This window comes from Temnothorax longispinosus, chromosome 8 (assembly GCF_030848805.1).
Source record: "Temnothorax longispinosus isolate EJ_2023e chromosome 8, Tlon_JGU_v1, whole genome shotgun sequence".
In the NCBI taxonomy this organism is placed as follows: Eukaryota; Metazoa; Arthropoda; class Insecta; order Hymenoptera; family Formicidae; genus Temnothorax; species Temnothorax longispinosus.
Window position 1 is genome coordinate 2,116,560 of NC_092365.1, and position 22,287 is coordinate 2,138,846.

At 41.1% G+C, this 22,287-nt stretch overlaps 2 protein-coding genes across 8 annotated transcripts in view; one reads left to right on the forward strand and one right to left on the reverse strand.

The window, feature by feature from the left end:
- The window catches only part of Trpgamma (Transient receptor potential cation channel gamma), an 80,241-nt gene extending 67,435 nt beyond the window's left edge, over positions 1-12,806 (forward strand). For 4 of the 5 annotated variants that reach the window (XM_071786974.1, XM_071786976.1, XM_071786973.1 and 1 more), the window contains 11 exons: positions 369-603; positions 2,545-2,671; positions 3,451-3,738; positions 4,158-4,291; positions 4,370-4,502; positions 4,773-4,968; positions 5,288-5,482; positions 6,390-6,615; positions 7,770-8,147; positions 8,530-9,039; positions 9,317-12,806. In XM_071786974.1, the coding sequence (XP_071643075.1) occupies positions 369-603; positions 2,545-2,671; positions 3,451-3,738; positions 4,158-4,291; positions 4,370-4,502; positions 4,773-4,968; positions 5,288-5,482; positions 6,390-6,615; positions 7,770-8,147; positions 8,530-9,039; positions 9,317-9,474 (2,580 nt within the window). In that variant the 3' untranslated portion in view covers positions 9,475-12,806. The remainder of the gene's footprint in view (positions 1-368; positions 604-2,544; positions 2,672-3,450; positions 3,739-4,157; positions 4,292-4,369; positions 4,503-4,772; positions 4,969-5,287; positions 5,483-6,389; positions 6,616-7,769; positions 8,148-8,529; positions 9,040-9,316) is intronic. The other variant, XM_071786977.1, reaches the window with a different exon arrangement.
- Positions 12,301-21,280, reverse strand: Fat-spondin (extracellular matrix protein f-spondin). 3 transcript variants are annotated; one of them, XM_071786978.1, is made up of 12 exons: positions 21,130-21,280; positions 16,334-16,524; positions 16,006-16,190; positions 15,706-15,897; positions 15,246-15,532; positions 14,721-15,124; positions 14,372-14,543; positions 13,971-14,214; positions 13,705-13,888; positions 13,429-13,592; positions 13,162-13,350; positions 12,301-12,967 (listed from the first exon to the last, which is right to left on the reverse strand). In XM_071786978.1, exons 1-12 carry the CDS (start codon positions 21,144-21,146, stop codon positions 12,887-12,889), a joined length of 2,310 nt encoding a protein of 769 aa, XP_071643079.1. In that variant the 5' UTR covers positions 21,147-21,280; the 3' UTR covers positions 12,301-12,886. The 3 variants fall into 3 exon arrangements, with proteins under 3 accessions (XP_071643079.1, XP_071643080.1, XP_071643081.1); XM_071786979.1 differs by lacking the exon at positions 21,130-21,280 and adding an exon at positions 20,235-20,260; XM_071786980.1 differs by lacking the exon at positions 21,130-21,280 and adding an exon at positions 19,078-19,237.
- Between the last annotated feature and the right edge of the window lie 1,007 nt (positions 21,281-22,287).

Genomic DNA, 22,287 nt, shown 5'->3' on the forward strand with positions numbered 1-22,287 from the left:
TTGCAAGTGCAATTATTTAAATTTTATAAAAAATTTAAATGGTCGCTGTTTTGTTTTTAAATTTATCGTAAAATTTTTCATAATTTTAAACACATGTAAAGTGTCTGACAATTATATCGCAAATTTATCGCTAATTATTACAACGTTAACGCAAACTTTTGGAGCATTATACTGACGTAAGGACCGAGCTTTAATTAAATTAAGGAATAGAGACGCAGGAGACGTTCGTTAATGTATGATAATTAGGAGTGGACAGTTGGAAGGTACTAATTGCAGTTCAAATTCTGATTGCGTGAGAGGCTGCCACCTTCTCCCAGTCGTATGACCGGAAACTATCGGTCAATATCGCGTTACCTGGATATTTCCAGTTCGTGGCGCATCCTAACGTGCAGCAGCTACTGGCATCGATTTGGTACGAGGGCTTGCCGGGATTTCGAAGGAAGAACATGTTCCTCCAGGCGCTGGAGATCGTCAGGATCGGCGTCCTTTTCCCGTTCTTTAGCGTAGCGTATATCATCGCACCTCACAGTATGGTCGGCCAAACTATGAGGAAACCATTTATCAAATTCATCTGTCATTCCGCATCATATTTCACTTTTCTATGTAAGTATGCCCTTATCCCTTACGAAGTAATTATGTTAGGAGCTTTAAATCGCTTTTCTATCTACTAACCGTATGTCAAAGAATTCAAAGAAGAGCAAGATAAATTAATCTTTACGCCAACGCATGCGAAACACATGAAACATTTCGATAACAGGCCGGTCGTTTCACGCTCAGTCAGAGCGATTTCATGTCACACTTTAAATCTAACCACTTGGCACGACATCCGGCCGTAACCTGCCATTTCCTAGATTGTTCGCCACACTTGATCAGCGTGACCCAAATATCCGGTACATTCCGGAAATATCGGTGGCACCGCTGAATCAGCTTGATACTTACCACCCCCATTCTTATAAACATCTCTCTTTCCGGTCTCCAATTACGGCTACACGAAACAGTATTCGTCTCCGAAATCGATACATAAAATCCAATCGTTTCAAGTAATCAGGACAACTGATTTCTAATTGACGCGTGAAAATTACTTCAAGTAATCATCACATCTTATTGTAATTACCGTCTCTGAAATATTTTCTTGAAAATTTTGTATAATACATTTGTACCTTCTATTATTTTACATTCTCTGTCACGACATTTTATTAGTTTATGAGACAATTAAACTTTCGCTCCGCCATTATCTTACTAATCAAATAATCAAGCAATTCCGCGATGAAATTTTCACGAAACTAACAAAACGTGAATCTTGTTTTTGTAAGCAGCTAAATTTTCTATCTGCTAAAGGAGAATAAGAGCAATTATTTGATTAAATGCATTTTCATCTGGTTCACATACAAACGAACATATGTTATTAGCTCATTACAGATAAAATATCATAGTTTTATATCAATAATTTTCAAGTAGTATTTGAGGCAACAAAATGAGTATAATTTAAAAAATATTTTTCGCGTTTTTTAGGATAAACAATTATTTTTATAACCTTATTTGAATCAAAAATGGGAAGAGAGAAATCTAGAAATAAAAAAAATCTAAAAAATCAGAAACATGTTTTGAGTTTTGAATATTATAAATTTCGTATATTATTGTCTATTTTTTTATATGACTCTTTTTCTATGTGAGAAATTTGTTTTAAATTGTTTGTGCTTGTTGTTAACTACGATTTTAAAATCATACAGTATATTGTGTAAATTCCTTAATTTTTTAAAGATTGAAATATATTAGGACTTGAGAAATATCGTAAAATTTTCGTAGAATCTCCACAAAAGTATACTTTTAAAAGAATCACTTTGATGATATGTAATATTCATTATCAGAGGATGGAAAAAAGAGAAACACGACATAATAAGCTGAAGGTTTTCGAGTCCGACATTTCATATGCAACGACCCAATAATTTTACGCGTTTGCAATATGATTCATCCTGCGGAAGTATTTGGGAAAGAGTGACACGCACCTCAAACAGCGTTTCTTACGGCGTATTTAACTTCCCGGCACGTTGGCAGATCAAACATCTACGTGGCGAACGTCAAACAGTTTACAAATACCTTTCGGTGCCGCTACCAATAATAGTCGTGCACCAATGTGCGGAATTCAGACGGCTAAGAAACATTACTGTCCCGAGATTAATTGCTCGCCCCCGTCCGCGAGTGAACATCCTTGGCTTGACCACCGCTATCCAACACCATCTGATTATTTACATCATTAACGTAGAAAATTGTATTAGACGCTTTTAATCATGTTGGATATAAAATGTAGACGCTTCTTTTTTGTTGAGGACAATTTTTGTCAGGAACCGTTCTTTATCGCAGCTCTCTAACTTCCAACATTAAATGTCTGAGATATTAAATCGCGAATTAAATCTCTGCTGAAATGAATTCTATCTCCGCTGAATCAAGTCGCACGATCTATTATTACTGTTACGACCCTACGTTCGAATTACGACTGTTCTGAATTTTTAACGATGATGAATGCACATAATTTTCCCTGCGCAGTCATGTTAATTCTGGCTAGTCAGCGGATAGAAAGCGTGATCGGTAATTGGATGGGGCACGATGTCGTGGAGCACGAACCGGAGCACGAACCGACAAAAAGAGGTGCCGCGCCAACGATCGTGGAATGGTAAGGCCTTCCTTCAATTTTGCGCTCATATTCGCATTGCGTGTTATTATTCGTAAACTCGAGACACGCGTTTCACATTATACGTATTTCCGCTGAGGCGTAACAGCGAGGGGGAGATCCTATACGCGAGGAATACAAGCAATTTTGATGGAAAAATGTAAAAGTGAAACAAAAAATACGTAAATAAGAAAGAAGCGAAGTAAAAGCGGGAAAAGCTGGGTAAAATCCATGTAATATCTACCGGCTCATGGCACTCTCCGTTCGTGTGGAAGACGGTAATATAGAACGTGGAAGCGTTACACACACAGTAAGTCGGTGGTAAACGAGATAAACCCCAGAGGTGCGCGTGCAATCTCGAAGGGTTTTTTTTTCCTTTTACGATGACGAGATCGAAATGAGGTGATCAAGACCTGTCATATTACAAATTTATGTTCGTCTCAACGCGCAGACTGATTTCGCGTTCAATTTGGCACGTTATTGATAAGACGTCACCGAGATTCTGCTTTCGCGCGGAACTAAATCAATAAGTAAAGAGGCGCGAGCGATTATAATAACAAAAGAAAGAGGCGAAAGAGAAAGAATAAGAAAAAAGAAAAAGAACGAAAGGTATCAAAAAGTTGAAAAGGTGCTAACTTCTCCGAATAAATTTCTGATGATATCCAATCGATTTGCAAGGCACGGAATTCGTTGAATAAATTGCGCGAACAAGTTCGACCTGGCGTGCCGCGTTCTTCCTCTCGTTGAAAGACAAGATCCAAACCAGATGACGGAAATCGCAGGTTTATATTGGCCTGGGTGTCGGGATTGATCTGGTCGGAGGTGAAACAATTGTGGGACGTGGGCCTGGAGGAGTACGTGAACGATATGTGGAACGTGATCGACTTCGTAACGAACTCCTTGTACGTAGCCACGGTGGCGCTCAGGGTCGTGGCTTACTACAGGGTGCAAAAGGAGAACGAGAATCAGGCGCCGGGGATAGAGATCCCGGCGCTCCAGCGTGAGGAGTGGGACACTTGGGACCCGATGCTCATCTCCGAGGGCCTCTTCTCCGCCGCCAACATCTTCAGGTAATAAATTGCCAGAGCGTTCGATCGTGCATCTCCGCCGTCGGCGTGTACAAAGCTCAGGATTGCGATAAGCTGGAAACACGATTAATCTCTTCCCATAGACCTTATAAGCGTCAAACTAAATCTTTTCATTCTCCCACCTCCGCAAGATAATAAAACGAATTATGATGTACCGCGATATATCTCAATTACGGTCCTTAGTTGCGATAGCGGTAAAATTTATGCGAACGCGTTTAGAACGTGCTTTGAATGACCAGTGCATCGCGCTTAAAGTGCAAATGAATCTTTGATTACGTCGGAGAGCCGATGCGGCCGAGCGACAGAACGTAGAAGCTGCACCGGGGAAGTTAACGTAGGAAATTACTATAACTACTTCGGTATTATCCAGATTAAATGCAGCGAATATTGTTGCGTTACAGCTCGCTAAAGCTCGTCTACATATTCTCCGTGAATCCTCATCTCGGTCCGCTACAAGTTTCCCTGTCGAGAATGGTTATGGACATTATGAAATTCTTCTTTCTCTTCGTGCTGGTGCTCTTCGCCTTCTCGTGCGGTAAATGAAAATAAAAGATCGCCACAATAAGATCGCGCAAGATGAAGATTAATGTAAAAGAAAATGTGTTTATCACAGGTCTCAATCAACTTCTCTGGTATTACGCCGACATGGAGAAAAAACAATGTCCCTCAGCGATGGCGCATTCGGCTAATTTTAGCTCCACCAATGCTGACCCCAACGCGTGCACCGTTTGGCGCCGATTCGCAAAGTACGCAATGACTTTCTTTTTACATAAATATTTGCTTTCTATAAAAATATATATAGAATTAGAATTCAATTTTTATTGAAATCTCTGCTGAAATAAAAGGAGAAAAAGAATAAAAATTGACACATTATTTTAGAAATCAGATTTTTTATAGTTATGACATAAAAAAAGCTGCCAAATATTTCATATTTTATAACTATATATAGAGTTATTTTTTATTATTCCGCGTTGTGATCTATTTTGGGTTATACACAATATGAATTTCGCGAGCAGTCTGTTTGAGACAATACAAACGCTCTTCTGGGCGGTCTTCGGCTTGGTGGACCTCGATAGCTTCGAACTGGACGGCATCAAGGTGTTCACCAGGTTCTGGGGCATGCTGATGTTCGGTACTTATTCGGTTATTAACATCGTCGTCCTCCTGAATCTCCTGATCGCCATGATGAATCATTCCTATCAACTAATCTCGGTAAGTGCAGTAGCTTTCGCGAAATTTATTTGCAAGGGTTATCGTATATATGAGGTATAATCGAACTAAAAACATAAAAGAAAGACGAAGAAAATGAGAAGAGAAATGTCTAAACTTTACTCGAGTTATATGTCACATTAAATGAATAATGGATTAATAATACAATGAAGGTGACATTTATTCTTTGTGATAATTAACGAGCGCGAGATCTTTGAAATACGACGTCAGACAGAAAATACACGGCAAATCGTACCTTGTACTTTTCGCGTCTATAACTAGCCAAAACTAATTAGCCGGGTGATTCGCTGCTCGTAATTAGGAACGCGCTGACGTCGAGTGGAAGTTCGCGAGAAGCAAACTCTGGATCAGCTATTTCGAGGAGGGTGGTACCGTTCCGCCGCCGTTCAACATCATACCGACCCCGAAGAGCGCCTGGTACATCGCACAATGGATATATCGGAAGCTCTGTGGGCACAGCAGGGCAGCCAAGAAGGAACACATGCGAACAATCAGGGTAGGAAAGACAGTTCTCGAATTTTTCGCAAGATCAGAATAGCATCCGCGATGCACGCCGCTGCCTTTGTAAGAATATTCCCCGGAGAGTCGATCTTCCTTCAATTTTCGAACCTGAATTTTTATCGCTTGCGTATTGCACAGCGAGCTGCGGAATAAGATGTCAATGCTACGGTATCGCGGGGGATTTGGGAGCGCTGCAGGATATTGAAATACATATGTATTCTATCGTGAGGGATGCTTTTTACGGGGTATTTCTCCGGGGCTGTCCGTCTTCGTTTTGGATTTTAAAATTAGGTTCTTATGTAGCAAGAATATTTAGAGAGGAATTTCAAGTGTCAGAACAGAAGTTTGTGCATTTTTTTTTTGTAAACTTGTCAGGAATATTAAATGGAGGAAAAATTTTGTGTCGTTATTAGTCGCAACCGCGTTTTGCTATATCGTACGTATCTACAGATCGTAGCACAAGTATATACAAAGTTTTTCAGACTTACCAACTTTTATCTGCAGATTCTTTAAAAGGTTTAAAAGCAATTCTCAACAAAAAAACGAGGAATCTTCTTGTCAAGCTGATTAAAGATAAAAGCTTCTCAAGTATAGCAAACTTTACGTGTTACTTAGTTTTATTGTTTTAAAAACTTTGATCTTTAATCGTTATGCAACTTGGTATGATGTTTTATACATACTGCACTTTGAGGTAATAAATAATTTTTAGATACATGACACTCAAGATTGAAAATAAATCATAGCGACGTTCGACATTTTTGCTAAGGAAAAATCTAGTACACGAATCCGTGATGTATTGGCTCGACAAATCTGGGGCGTACTATATCAAGCGTATCGTAACATGTACTTTGTAACGAAAACTTTAAAAACTGAAGGGTTTCGATTTCTGATTCTTGTCTCAGCGAAAGGTCAAGCAGGCTTCTGAGCGGGACTTTAGGTATCAGAGTATCATGAGAAATTTGGTAAGGCGATACGTCACCGTCGAGCAACGCAAGGCGGAAAACGAAGGTGTGACGGAAGACGACGTGAACGAGATCAAACAAGACATCAGTGCATTTCGTTGCGAGCTTATCGAGATATTGAAGAATTCCGGCATGAATACCTCCACTGCAGCGAGCAGCGGTACCGGTAAGTTAAAACAAGAAGTGAGAAGGGAATAAATTGCCTTGCGTATATCCCGCATGAGAAGCATCGATTCAGTTGCACAGTGTTTGCTAACGTAAAAGTTAAATGTATGTACAGCAGATATTGATTGCAAATGTTTTCAATTTCCTTTGAAAGGAGTGACGGATTCTCATTTAGTTGAAACAATATTGTTGTAGGGTTTATTTCGCGAAACGAATATCCGTAATATGCGAACGGAATAAAATTATTAATCCCCCGTCTCTTGAAGTTGTGTAATTAAACATTGTTCCGATACTAAAACAAAAAGTACATTCGTCGCAGCGACGAACGGATGTGTTCCCGAGTTAACGATGAGAATTATACGAACGACGGCGCAATTGCTGGGTAATCCGCAAATTGTTAATCGCATCACGCGGAGCATCGAAACTTTGAATTTAACTCCGCGATTCCGCTTCGGAATACCAATCATTATTTTATCCTCAATAACGCATTAGTTACCGAGCAAGAGTAACCCCTTGTAAATTGAAGCTAAAGAAAGCGCCATTATTCATCCGAACTTTCGGGGCTAATTACTCTAATTAAGAAATTTGCCCGACGATTTTCTAGGTATCACGTCGGCTTAAATCTCCAATTAATCGTAACGAGAAAATGTATAAATTAATGTCTTACCCGTGGCCCGCACATATTTTCCCTCTTTCTCAATTCTATGCTGAATAGCTATAATCGTTAGCCTGAATAATAAATATTCAAACCAAATTAATTTTTATTTTTTCACAAACTGCATTGAAAAGGAAAAAGTTTTTTAAAGAATTTTAGAAGATTTTGGGAAGCACAGCATGGAAGTTATTTTTGTTTTACTTTGTTATTAATGCAACAAAAAAATAAGAAAAAGTTTAATTAATATTTTTCATATTATTCCCGTATCTGCTGCAATTATCTGTTATGCATCGAGCAATTGATATTTAATGTAACGTACTACATTATGCATCAAATTTAGCGAATATGATTTATATGATTTATTTAAGTTATGATTTATTAGGATATTACGTGAACCTAGATTATCTCTTGTTTTCATTTATTTCTTAGCCATTTAAGTTCTTTTGAGTTTTTTAGTAGATCGCTTGAGGCTGCTCGTCGATTTTCTGTTTGTCCCCTAGACGGTAGCCTTAAAGAGCTGTCCTTAGGTGCGGGTGGCAAGAAAAACCGCCAGAAAGAGCGGCGGTTAATGAAGGGTTTCAACATCGGGCCGCAGCCGGGCGGAAGCGGCACCCTGCCGCCCGTGGCCGAATTCATCGCGTCCCTTCAGCAAGCGCAGCATGAGAACTCCCATCATGACTTATTTGGCTCGACCATGAGCGGCATATTCGGGTCGGGCACGACCTCGAAGAAGAGCCCACATCATACAAGTACTAATAGCGTGCCTGGACTGGCCAGCGGGTCGCGACAAAGCCACGGCACCAGAATTAGCTCTCGGAAAAAGCGTTGGGGCACTCTGATCGAGGCTGCAAAAGCCGGACGGGTCTCCAGATTGATCGGTAAGTCGAAAGTTTCCTCGCATTAATATTTCTACTTTAATGCTAATTATGTTAAACCCTCAACGGAATCTCTCGATATCTGTGCAATAATATTTCGTAATTTATTAAATGAACGCGTGAGTGTAGTCACTAATAGTACGCTCTTTATCTAAATATGAAATATAATTTGAAGCTATACATTTTATTTAAAGTTACGATATGTACTTATTGTTACCGATATATTTTTTATTTTTCCTATTTTCCCAGTGATTGGACTCATAATGTTGTCAGAAATTTTGTGACTTGTATCTCTCTCTTCCATATACATCTTTTTACTTATTTCAACGAAACGATAATAATAAAGTCACTTTATAAATAAACGAATGTCGTTTTCTCTTCCCAGGTAGATCTCGTTCGGAGGACTCGGTATATTCACCGGCGTCTGAGGATGGCGGCTCGCGTTCCGAGGGTTCCTCGGACTCGAAGTCCTCTTTGGAGGGGACCGGTCACGATGTACAAAGCACGCAGCATCCCCATAACTCTCATTCTCATCACGCGCATCATCACGAAGCGCATCACATGTTTACTCACGGCCTGGGCCCGGCTCTGGCTGCTCTGAGGAGGAAGCGCAAAAAGTTCTCCGCCTCGAGAGTATCTACGCCTGCGATGACCAGCAGCACCAACACGAATCCCGCAGACTCAAGCACAACGTCCTCGGTCGCCACTGTTCTAACAGCCAGAATCTCTTCGAAGAAGCAGCTGCAACGCGCCAGCAGCGTGCCCACCCGAGGTCCCGAATTAACGCCGCAGTCGTCAATAACGTCGTCACGGCGACACGAGGTCACGCAGAGCCAACAGCCCAGTCTCGATGTCGTCGAGATCGCCATCAACGAGCGCATGAACGCGCAGCAAGGTGAACCGATATTATTACGCGGGATATTATTTCACGAGAGCGTGTAGGATGAAGCAATTATAACATGCATTATTGTGCACGTAACTATCTGTTCGCCACTTGGCTGGGAGTAATTATCCAAGCTCGTAACTTATAATGTAAATTGAGTGACAAGATATATGTGAGCATTTAACATTTTTATTCAAAATTGTGAAAATGTCTGTATAATATCTTATTGATTTGCAACATTTGAAATCGAAAGGCATTTACGATGTGGCCATCGTTATTTTTTTTTTAGGTATCGTTCCATTAACGCCGTCGACGACCGAGGAGAGCGTGGTGGCGAGCGGCTCGACGTCGATCACGGCGAAGCGAAACGGATCGGCGACGCAGCTGCAACGTCTTCCCGGCATCGAGCCGATTTCCGGCCACGACGTGTCCGCCGGCTGGCTCTGAGGAAACGGATGTGTCGCCGACGGGCGGCGGCCGACCAGCTGACACAGGAAGCATCAGTCGGAACTCAGCTTCGAGCTTCGTTTACAACGGCCATGAGGCTAGAACGACGTCGACGACGATTGTGCACGCACGCACGCATGCGGCACGATCGTCCTGACGACGTCGGCAGACGCACAATGATGCCTTTCTCGCGACGCGACGCGCCATGCCGATTAAACGTAAGAGCGACGTCGATCGAAAATCTCGAAGGAACTCCATCTCTCATCAGGATCTTTTATCCTCTTCCCTTTACCAATCCTTTTACTACGGACACTTCCTTCAATAAGATAATGGCTCGAAATTGACCTTCAAGATTATTGGTACGTTATATTTATTATTTATATTTTATATATATTTATTTTTATATTTTATACAGGAAAAGGAGAGAGTATCCACGATTTTATTCTAGTGAATTTTATATATATATATATATATATACATATATATTTTTTTCCCAATTTAAACTTTTTTCGAACAGCAGCTGTATATAAAGTCGTATTTTGCGTCGTTTGCACGACATTGTATTTTTTAATCCATTTTAAAGTTAACATGGATGAGATGAAATATCACATATGATTGATCGCGGTACCTTCTCGCACGGCTGTCTTTGAGCGACGATCGACGGTAGATTGTACTGAGAATTACTATTATTACTACTACTGCCAGAACGGAAGTGGCATGTGTGAGTCGGTGACAAGTAGCCTAGTCAACACTAGTCAACCAGATCTCGTAACAAAAGAGTGAAAAAAAAAAAACAACTATTATTATATTATTAAGTTAACTGTGGAGGGAGACGCGACGAATTATGTTACCTCAAACAAAAGTCGAATCTATCGCATCTTCAGAGAGCTGGTCTACTGAAGAACAAAACTCATAGCCTCCTAGCTCCTCCCAAGCGACCGTTTCTTCAACGATTTATTTCTTCCATCTACTTATCCCATTCTAGTCACAACTAATCGATAACCAATTATTGCCAACGGACGATTTTTATTATCTTTTATTGTACAATATTTTAGAACGGCCACAAACGCACAGGTATTGAGAGAATCAATTATATAATAATTCTTCCGTAAGATATGCACGATAGATTGCGCGAAAGAGAGACGTCTGGATCTTTAAAATCTCACATTTCTGCAAAATTCCGACATAGAATTAATTGCTCGTTAATCGTAAGCTTGTAACGGCTGACGAGTCGTCTTTTAACGATCCAACGCGTTACTCTCTGCCTGTATTTGGACTATCGAACAGTTAAATCTTTCGTTACGTCGAGTCAAATTGACGAGATACGCCGAATCGATTCTCGCGAGAAGAGCAGGAAGCAAAGTGGCACGACCAAAGAACACGCCGGTAGTACATAGTCGAGTAGTGGCCTAAGGAAACGAGAGTCCTAGAGGTATTACGACTATTTCCTAGATATTACGTGTATGTACGTTAATAACAATTATTACTATCGTTAATGTCGAACGAATCGCGCGATCAGCACCACAGGTAAGTTCCTGAGAAGCAAGTCGCCCTGAGGGCGCACTGTCCAATTGCTCGCTCGCTTCGTCCCCCCCTATTCGTCATGGATCTTCCCGCGGTCTCGATAATGCCGTAAGAGAGATATATAGTCATTATTGAAGCGCTATATATTTACCAAGCGGATCAAACCGCCGAAGTAATATTTCTTTAAATAAAATATAGGATTGTGAGCGAGTTAATGGAGCGATTTAAGTAAAGGTAAATTTTTAATAGGAGTTATTTGATAAATTTAAAAAATTATACAATGTTGCATTATGAATGAAATTTTTATTGTTTAACGAGTGATATTATATAGAGACCTAGTGTATCATCTCTTAAAAAAAGCATATGGTTTGGCTCTTGGTAGATGTATAGTGATTTATTAATCATTATACCACCTACGTGTATTATTTATATGAGATTATTAATGTAACTGTGTGAAGTTAGATTTCCAGTTGGCGATAAATAGCGAGTGTTTGTTGTGAAAGGAAAGGAAAAAAGTACTGCGAACGAAATGTAAATTGAACCAACTGATTTCAATAGGCGCGAAATAGAGCCCGGAATTATTTGCAATGAAATGACAGTCCTGCGAATCCGATCGAATTTTCTCACAGATTACAAGTGTATGAAAGTGGCGGAATTTTTCTATTAGCCACATGAGTGTGTCGCATGCGTTTCGTAATACTTCCTACGAAAACGCATGGATCATACGCGTTATGAGAATGGAAAATGAGTAATGGAAAATCGTAGCGGTGTCGAAAATTCCCTCAGAGTTGCGGATTTTGGACAGTTTCCAAAGACAGCTGATTGCAATTCAGGATCCGCCGTGAATTATAGATGCATGAATTTCTACGTAAGAACAACAAGCGTAGCAGCTGCGGGCATCACTCGAGCAATCGTATGTTGATCGAGGCGACGTGCCACGTTTCAAAAACGTGTAGCTGCAAAAGCGTGAGAATAGCGAGAGGCGAGAATCAATTGGATATCTAACTCCGAATTGAATTTCAAGCGCGTTTTCTATTTGTGACATAACATGAACAAATTGTGTCAAACGACCTCTTCATTCCACTCGATCGGTAGTGTCAGAAATTTAATACTACGGTTAACTGTCTCACGTTTGATAGATGTGATATTAATTTACAAACGACGGAATTCGGATACATTAAATTTGAACGGATATATATTACGAAAAACAAATGTTTTAGCCGATATAAAACAACTACGTCGACTCCACGTTTTCACAGTGTCGATTGAAATTCGATGGGAATCAGCAGGCAGCAAACGAAATGACCATTAATAAAATATAATTTATTCTGATAATCCGTTTATTCTGTATCCAACATTTTGTAGAAGGGATAGAGCACAGCGCAGTGTTTATAACGCGATTAATTTAAAAGGAGGCAAATATATTGGCAATAGAGGGCTGGCAGTAATGTACATTGATAGTCTATAAAGCCATCGATTAATATTAATTTGAATGTTCAACGTGGATCGCTTTGTGAAGTGGGGCGTGTTGAAATATTTCATTTCCAATACACACGCTAATCCAAAATGTTTTTAACAATTAAATATTTTAAATCAAATTATTTTTTTCATTGCCGTAGCGCTTTTTGGCATAGAAAAAAAGAAATCGCGACCGGAAAAATATTAAGAAATAATCAAATTGCGCACGGGACACAATAATCCACGTTATGCATTCGTGTATATGGCTTAGGTCTCGTACGTTCTAAGATTAAAAATTTACAGAGATTTACCTCTTTGCAGATGTAATTAAACTATCTTTTTTTGACAGATCCTTTGCCTGAGTAATCCTTATTCTACTACGTATATCCTAATTTAAATGCCATCGAATGTAGAGCTTCTTCTTGATTCGTCACTCGCACGGCGCCAGTTCGCAACGATAACGACGATGCAGCTTCTTCGGGCAGGGACGGCCACCGTTTGCAGCCTCTCGCTAATTGCGCGAACAAGATATCGTCAGATATTAGAGCAGATAGGTCTCGTAGTAATGCCATGTACAAAAGCTTCGTAATATTTCGTTAATAATGTTGACACGCGACAGTTTATGTTATTTCAGCGAGCCGCGTATACCACAAATTCCGCAAATAATAACATGCGCGCTTAATAGCCCCCGGCCAATTAGCTTACCTCGACGGTACGGTAACTTGTGACGCGTCCAATACCACAAGTGACACTACACGGCGACCAATTTGACCAGCGGGTTACCACACAATCCACAGGGGGAGATGGAGGAGGAGGTGGACTCAGCGAGTCGATAGGTGTTTGATTTTGGTTTACGGTCTCGTTAAAGGCCTGGCCGGTAAGAGCAGTTCGCACCTGGAAACAAGAATTTAGATGACACCCCATTCCCGCGCGCGCGCGTGCGTGATTTTCGATAAAACATTCAATACTTACGATGTCGCAGGTATTGCCGCACTCGTCCGCCGTTAGGAAATTATTCCGGTTGCCGCGGCATCCACCGTACGCGAAGGGCACGCACATTAATTTCCGCGGGTTGAAAGCCCACCTCTGGAAGTAGCCCCTGCACGGGCCGGGATCTGCTTCCTCCATACACACAACTTGAAAAGAGACATGGATGAATGGCCGTAAGATTATTAATTAATCTGAATTGCCGAAGGAAGAGAACTCTCTCTGTGTTCTCCGGACGTAAAAATTTCTCATGTTTCTTACCCTTTGCCGTTGCCATGTCAAATGTACAGTCCGACTGAACGAGACACGGCCGTTGCTGGATCAATTCCACGCGCGAGGAGCATTCCGCCTGCAGCGACATGTCGACTATCAGCAGCCTGGTCCTCAGTTTCACCCCCTTGCCGCAGGAAGCACTGCACGGCGACCAGTCGGACCAGTCCGTCACCTTAAATTATCGCCGTCGAACGTTGTAAATTATCGTACAATTAATCTCTATCTCACGGGCAAATAGATTTCGAAGTCCGCACCCTGCACACAGGATCGAGCTGCTCTTCCGTTCCCGCCTGACACGGTGGCTCCATGCACTTCTCCTTCTCGACGAGCGACACGTGCGTGCACCGTTTGCGGCCGCGACGGTCGCGGAATCTCCTCGTTCGCATTTTCAGGCCGATCCCGCACGTGCTCGAACACTCGGACCACTCGCTCCATTCGGTGGTCTCGCAAAGCGGGTCGACCCGCAAAATCACGTCGTCGTCGCTCTCCTCCTCGCCCCTGAAATGACACCCCGGCGTCTGTGATCGCGTTATGCGAAGAATTAAATCTAACGCGATTATCCGTAAAATATTATATTCAGTTTGACTCTCGTGGAGCTTCGACAATTTCTTAATCTTTATTGAGACATAAAAACTTGTGAATCCATGGCACTCACGAGCATTCGGGAATGGACGCGACACACATCTCCTTCGAAACCAGCTGTCTGTTACAGTTGAACATAGCGGCTTTCTCCGGCATTCTGTAAGACCTCGTGCGCATCCTTAAGCCTTTACCGCAGGTCACTGAACACGACGACCACGGCGAATAATCCGTTGTGTGGCACTCCGCTTGAAATTTAGAGATAAAGTTAAATTATGCTCATAATTCTTAATTGCGAGTAGCTCCATTAACGCTTGACGCCATTAAAACTTCGCGAATGACAAAGTTATAAAAAGAAATATTCCTTAGATAGCTTTTTAAAAAGATCGGCTATTAAAAATATTTGTACGGCATAATATGCATACGTCTCGACGTGTCCTCAGTGTTCTCGGCCACTTCCAATTCGGTTACTTGCTGCTGCAGAAGTTCCTCGCTGCATCCGCGTGGAATAATTTTCTCCCGGTTTAAATACAGTCTGGCCAATGGGTGCATGGGCCTACCGGACGGATCGTAGAACGGTGACCGCGGATCCTCTGGATAGAGGGTCGTTATCGGCTTCATCTTCTCGCGCGGTTTCGTCTCGGAATTCGGCGACATGTAACTGATGCCGTTATCGGTTCCGGCGTCCCAGGGATAAAGATCGATTATCATACTCCTCGTCCACGTGCAGTCCTTCTGACAAAGATTCAATTTGCTCACACCTACCACCCAGTCGGGAGACGGACCCAGCATTGAAGCCACCGAGAGAAGAGGGTGCTTTCGATCTACCCTGAAAAATCGTGAAAAGAAAAACTGATAGTTAGAATAATAGTTATTATTAGAGACTATAAAATATTAAAATCGAATTTAACGCATAAAAAATCTCTTTTTTATAAGCGGGTAATGTTTACCTGAAGCTCGTCGTCGTATTTGTATTAACATTAGGGTACCAAAGACCGGCGGCTTTAATAAGCGTTCTAAGGTGTCTGGATTTCTCTCTTAATTCCGCCTCCACGCCCGTCGCGGAACCCCACTCGGCCAGTTGTCGAAAACCGTCCGTCGCGATATGATCTCTACCCCAGAAGGAAAAATTCGGCTCGTGCGATGCACCGATGACGTCGCTGAAATGGGTCAACCAGGCAGAAAACGGAAAGTCCTTCGGGTGAGTTCTATTCGACCAGATACCCTCCATGGTTAACTGAAAAAATGTACGACCAGACTCTTTGACTAATTAGTGGCCTGTATACCTTATTCATCGACCATCGCAACTTCGGCAAAATGCACATGTAAGTTAAAATAAAAATGAAAATTGCGCAATCTATTCTCTTATATCAATCTCTGTCGAACTTATCGAAAGATTTCATAACTTACCGAGTACTTTGCTTCGTCGCAAGCGCAACATCTAGTCTCGTTAGCACTCTCGATTTCCGTGTTTACCGTTTCGCAAACGGTCTTGGTAAGAGCACCATCTTCCGCATACCATCGTACATTGTTCTCCAAAATCATCGCGGTGAAAATGACGCATCCGGAGCCGGTCTGTGGCGCCCGCCACATCACCTGGATCTGTCAAGAAAATGAGTTATTAAATGAACGGAGAAGCAAAGAAGATATTAATATTATGTAATATAATTTTTTTAAAGGAGCCACGCATATATCAGCTCGTATTTCTACCTCAGATTTCGGGTAATCGGTCGCTTCGGAAATCGTGTTAATGCAGTCCTCGTTGAAGGTAGTCAAAGAATCCGGAAACAGTTGGAAGTAACCGACACGAGCCGCAGGATTACTTGGCGCGTGCTGCGAATGCACCGTGAGCGTGAAACGCGTAAATTGTTGCAGTCTCTCATGTGTTTGCGATCCTAGAATAGTCACGTACATCGATCATTCGTAACAACGATACATAGTCGATACGAATTTTTTTTTTAGAAATCTTGCGTTTACGTTCTTCATCTCGTTTCCTATTTTACGAATTTTTTTTAACAATCTTTTAGGTGTATACAACCTTGCAGGCTAATCGTGTGAACTGCATTCGGGATGTATCCGTTTGTTTGTCCGCTGATGAGAATTCTATAACCACCGTCACCCACCGTCCTGCTCGCGGAAGCTTGCTCCACCGTTGGCCTCATGGGACATCCGGCGTGAGTCACGGCGAGGAGACTCGCCGTCAGTATTAAAAGTAACATTTTGGAATGTCTGTAACATTTCATACATTTTATATTTATTCCCCAAACTTATTCTAAATGCATAAAGCGACTTAGCGTCTTATGCATTTGAAATTCGTAAAAGCTATCTGTAATTACTCAACGATGTTCATTTTTATAATATGTAAGTGATCATCATTGCTTTATTTTATCACATAGTATTCTGTGAAAACTCTGATACATTTTAATCATTATTAAACAGTATAAATAATTTAAAAGTTATATAAAGTTGGTATAAAACGTAACAGTTATATAAAACCATTATCTAACATTCGTGCAAGATTTGTAATACGCGAATGACATTCCAGCGATTTTGTCCTTCAATTCACGCCTCGCTTGCTCAGCAAGAAAATTGCTGCAATTGACAGTACCGCGAAACCGAGCGAATCTCAGTTGATCTCTTAAGCGCTATTGTCAGAATTCGTCTGAAAAGCAACGAGAGAGAAAGAGAGTTGTATGATCCAAACCCGAACGAATCCCGCCGATCTCTTCCGACCGCTATTGTTGAACTCGATTTGAAGCGATAAATCGCCGCAGAAATACCTTGTGCTACATAGACCCATAAAGCAGAGATGCATAATCGCGAGTGGATCGCGGATCGGGCATGATTTCGCAATCGCGAATGGAGAACGGAGATTGTATTGTAATCGCGACTGAACTGCAATTGGGAAAGATCTAGAAATTTTTTAGTTCTTGAATAAAAGATATCGGGATTATTTTTCTACAAGTAATAAAACTGTAACATATATTTAACTGATAAACTAAAATTATTATTTTCCTTTGATTAATATTTATATAAAATCGTGTTGATAGATTGTGCGAACTAGAACTAGATCTCTTTGATTCTTGCAACAGTTTTCGAAACCGATCGTGCGGATTCAACGACATAATATAATAGTTATTGCATAAATTATTCGCGGCTAACGATACTCGATTCTCTCAGCGATGGAGAAGCAATTTTTTCCGTATCACAGAAAAGGGATCGTGAGAATGTTAATTATTGTCTCCTCCTCGAGACTCTTCCATAAGCAATTTCTGCGAAATAGAAAAGAGGTTGGTTATAATTATGTCTCAATATATTTAATAATCGGGCAACATCGAATTTCTCTCGCTTCATCTGCTTTTATTGAATGATTGCGTCCCTCTGCGGCTGCGCACAAGTCCGTGATATTTTATGATCAGAACGATCGCGCGTGAGAAATTAAATTACGCTTGAGATTGAGTGTCAAGATGCTTGGTCAAAACAACTCATACAACTTGATTACTATAATTAATAGACATCTTTGCCGTACCAGAAAGATGCTGATAACAATAAATAAAAATGATAAAAGTTTGAACATGAATAACAATTAAGTGAAAGGTATAAGAATACGTGGAGAAAACATTTATATATATATATATATATATATATATATATATATATATAAACAATTTATTGGAATACAAATAAAAGAAAAAAATGATTAAACAGATAATGATTAATCGACGAAAAATAAAATAACACGTTTATTTTTTAAAAGATTTATGTGACACAAATCTCATGAGTGCAAGTGTGTTAAAATGATGAGTTTATGAAACGTTATTGCAGCCACGTGCGGAGTCGAAGCGCGTGCCGCATATGTTCGCGCGCAAATTCCACGCTTGACGCATCCGATTACGATTACGGTCAAATAGCTGGGAGAACTGGGTCGGGATTCGTGCCAATCTGCCTCGACCGGCTTTCGAGATCGGCACTCGCAAGACACGTAGGTGGCTGTAGGTTTCTAGAACGCTAGCTCGGCGAGGCGGACGAGAGACGAGACGAGACGAGACGAGACGAGAAAGAGCGAGCAGCGCGCACGGTGCACGACCCTCTGCGGAGCCGGAAATTGCAAAGCGCGGCACTCGAGAGATGTGCTTTCTCTCTATTTCTCTCTATCTCTCTCATACTCTCGGCACGTGGCGCAAGCCGTTCCGTCTATCGCGCGTTTCGGATACGGAAGTGCTCCGTCCTGTGAAATCCAAGGTATACGAGAGATTCGAGAATTTCCTGGTTAAAATCTTGAAATTACACATCTCGTGTAAGTCATACGCGAGAACGTGGTGAAATGCATACGCGAAAAGAACGATTTTGCTGAAGTATATCTAAAAATTTAGATAAATACAGAGAATCATTATATTGAACTAAATGATGTATTGGACTTTCTAGCTGGTTGCTAGAATGTCAAAACTTTTTGCAACATTATCATCAGTCTTGAGCGTCCTACATAATTATTTTGATGGTCCAGTGTAATTATTTTCCAGATCTGTATCTAGCTCAATTTTTAAATATTTCAGCGAAACCGTTCTTTCCGTTTCTGTAGACAGTCGTATAAGAAGATTGAGAAAGTGAAAGACTTCTCGTGCGTGTCAAGCGCCCCACTTAATTCCCGTTATAAAATTAATCGCCATTAAACATAATTTCCATTCTGCCAAACGATAAAAAAATCATTAAGGACATTGCACGACGACTATCGTTTCCGCGATGAAAATGTTGAGATATTTATATCACTATATGCTCTCTTACCTCATGATCCCACCTTCGTTGCTTTTTTTTTAGCAGCGCTCGTAATCTATCCCGCGATCGACATTCACTCTCACGGTTTCATCCCGCGAACGCTTATATATTCATTATTCGTGAATCTCGCGTCGAAATTATCGTGGAGCTCGCCGACGGCGGCGACGATCGCTGCTCCATGTGTACACACGCGTGAAAACTGATGCATATATGACGCACAGTCGAACTCGTACCCTCTATTATATCCCTACCCGCAACTACTCACGTGGGTGAGTTTACGCGTGTCACCACGCTCGCAATTAGCGAAATAATTAACGGTACGGACACAGAGCGACGAGCTACGGTACACCTCGATTGTATTCCATATTTGGCAAATTCTGTTAGATGACGTGTGATTAATTAATTTGTATCCTTGCCTTCTTTACAGCTTTATATTTTATAATATCTTTAAAAGTTGACTCAGCAAATTATATCTATTTTAAACGAGATTAATTGTTTTATTAATTATTTATTAATTTCTTTATTTTTCTAGATTCTGTAATATTCAATCTCAAACAGATTATTCATTACAAATATATCTAATTAGTTATTTTACTACTAGTGTTGCCATGATAATTGACGTAGCTTAAATTTTCATGAGTCATATGTCTTCCGACGTCTGTATTGCTCGTACTTGACCATCTTTCAACTTTAACGAGCCGTAATAGAAATGAACATAGTTATTCAACTCGCTCCCCAACCTATGGTTCATTACGCAGCGCAGTTTCAAATCATTATCGTGCGTGATCGTGCGATATCGCGTCAAGTTGGTCACGTTCAATTAGTCTATTATGTTTGGCTGCGTCGCCATGCGATGGTCACCACTGATTTACCGCGGTAGTCGCTTTAACTAGCACAAATTTATCTGTTGAAATTTCCGCTCGCGGAAGCTCTCGGGAATTCGTTTGAACAGGCCACCTTGAAAATTGCGTTTGCCGTTTAGCCCATAAAAGCGGCGCGCCGACGTTTTATTAATTCACGTACGCTATTTCGCGGTGGACGCTAATCGATATCGCCTACAGCCGTTTTGTTAAGGCGTCCCGCAGCTACCTTAAACACTAATAAGCTCCATTGAGAGTCCGTCAATTAATCCCATTGCTACTACAATATGCATACGTATACTTTACCGTACTGCCATGCATCGGTCCCTTGGTTCGTACAAAGCGCACTTTGCTCACTGTACGATTAATACACGCGTGTAACACATATGAGCGATGAAACTTGGAAGGCGCGTTCGTATCATTAGCGAAAGAAAAATCGGAAACTCGCGCGATTGCCGAGCGGATCTTCGACAAACATAATTTGCGGAATGGCGTCGCGGATCACAGGCTTCTTTTATGATGCCGTTGGTCCTTTCACGCGCTTGCAGACCTTTGTGGCTTCGGGGTGTTCTCGCCCACGGTCAAATCTGATTGCTCAACTATCACAGCGGGATAACTTGTTATCGTAACTCTCATCAGACCATTGATTAAGAGAAGGCTCCATTAAATTTGAATTTTCGAGATTATTTGGTATCTTCGCTATTTCTAATATTAATGAACTATTCAGATACTATATACATATATATATATATAATACCCATATAAGAAAATTTAAATAAAGCACCAAAAAGTATTGAAATTTCTTTTAGACAGAAGTATTTAAAATTTAAACTGAGCAAAACTTATCAATATGTCACGCATATTATGTTTCGTGTATGTAAATGATCTCATTAAATATTACGCATGTAAAATGTATGCCATAATGTTAACATATCATCACTACACGAAATTAATCATAGTGGTCGTTGCGATCAGCCCGACCAAGATTCTCATTTGAATTCACAATTAGCAGAGAGGACGATCGGCACGTTTGCGAACATGTTATTATATAATCGTTATTATATTATATAATATTATATAATTATATAATCGAGCTTCAACAACCGGACCGATTAGTCACAGAATCGCCTACGTGATGCATTTCGCGACACGTCCGTTCGTCAATCGTGAGCAAATCGTGAGCAGAGAGTGAATTACTCACCGTCGGATTCGGGCCATCCGTGAATATTCTCGCTGGCCAAATCGACGGACACTGACGGAGAGATCGACGGATGTTCGTGTGCTCCGTTTCCAGTGAACCGGCCAGGATTTTATCGGGGAGTCACGGGGTCAGTTTTGAGTCAGCGTGTATCGCCTCGAGATAATGCGGAAACGACGACGATAAACGCCAGCGGCGGCGCGGCCGCGAAGATACGCGAATATATTTAATGCGGTACATTTGCGGTTTCTCTTGGAGTTGGAACCAGCGGCAAAGAGAAATCTCGATGCGACCGTCACCTCAGATTACCGGTGGATCTTTACGAATCGGCGCTGTGTTTCTTTCGATGCCTCATTTGATAAAACGCGAACGTGCACGCTTGTCAAATTATTACGTTAACGAAGAATAAATCGAACGAGATAACGAGAACGTTGGAAAGAAATTTATTTCATTTCGTGATCCCTGGCGAAAATAATATGTTTATGAGATGTTTGCTTGAGTGTTGAGTAGATGTTTCATTTCAGTTTTAAAACATTTATTAAATTGTTTATGAGATGTTAAATATGGAATTGTTTATGAGATGTTCACGGCTACGTTTTTTTTCCTTATGAAATGTCCAAGTGGCGTTTAATAATGCGGTCTTAAACGTTTCCATTATAGTTTTCCAAGTATTTATAAAATATTTTGTCAGCTAGCAGAGGGTTAACCAAATGTTTGCGACATGCTTCCAAACAGTGCAAACATCAATAAAACTCTTCATAAATAGTGTAACCATTGATAAAACTTATAAACTATCTTTATTGCTTATCCCCGCAGGGTTTGCAAGGCGTCTTTATAAGAAACGTTCTACCCAAACCTTTACTACCCTTCTCCTTTTACTTTAACCCTTTGGACCAACAGCTTAACGTCTCTTCCGAAAGATGGAGCCCAGTTTGCTCCGCACAAGAGTCTATCTTGCACGGAAGGGCGCAGCTGCCGGAAAAACATTCCATGTTTATATGGCTCTAGTGGACTCGAACCTGGAGGGTGGCAGTGTGGTCTCGTGGTAAAGCGCCAGACTCGTAATCTGCGGAACCAGGTTCGAGTCCACCTGATCACAGGAGTTTTTATATTCCAAACTGCACCCCCCGCACGAGTGGGGCTCGTGCGGAGAAACTGGGC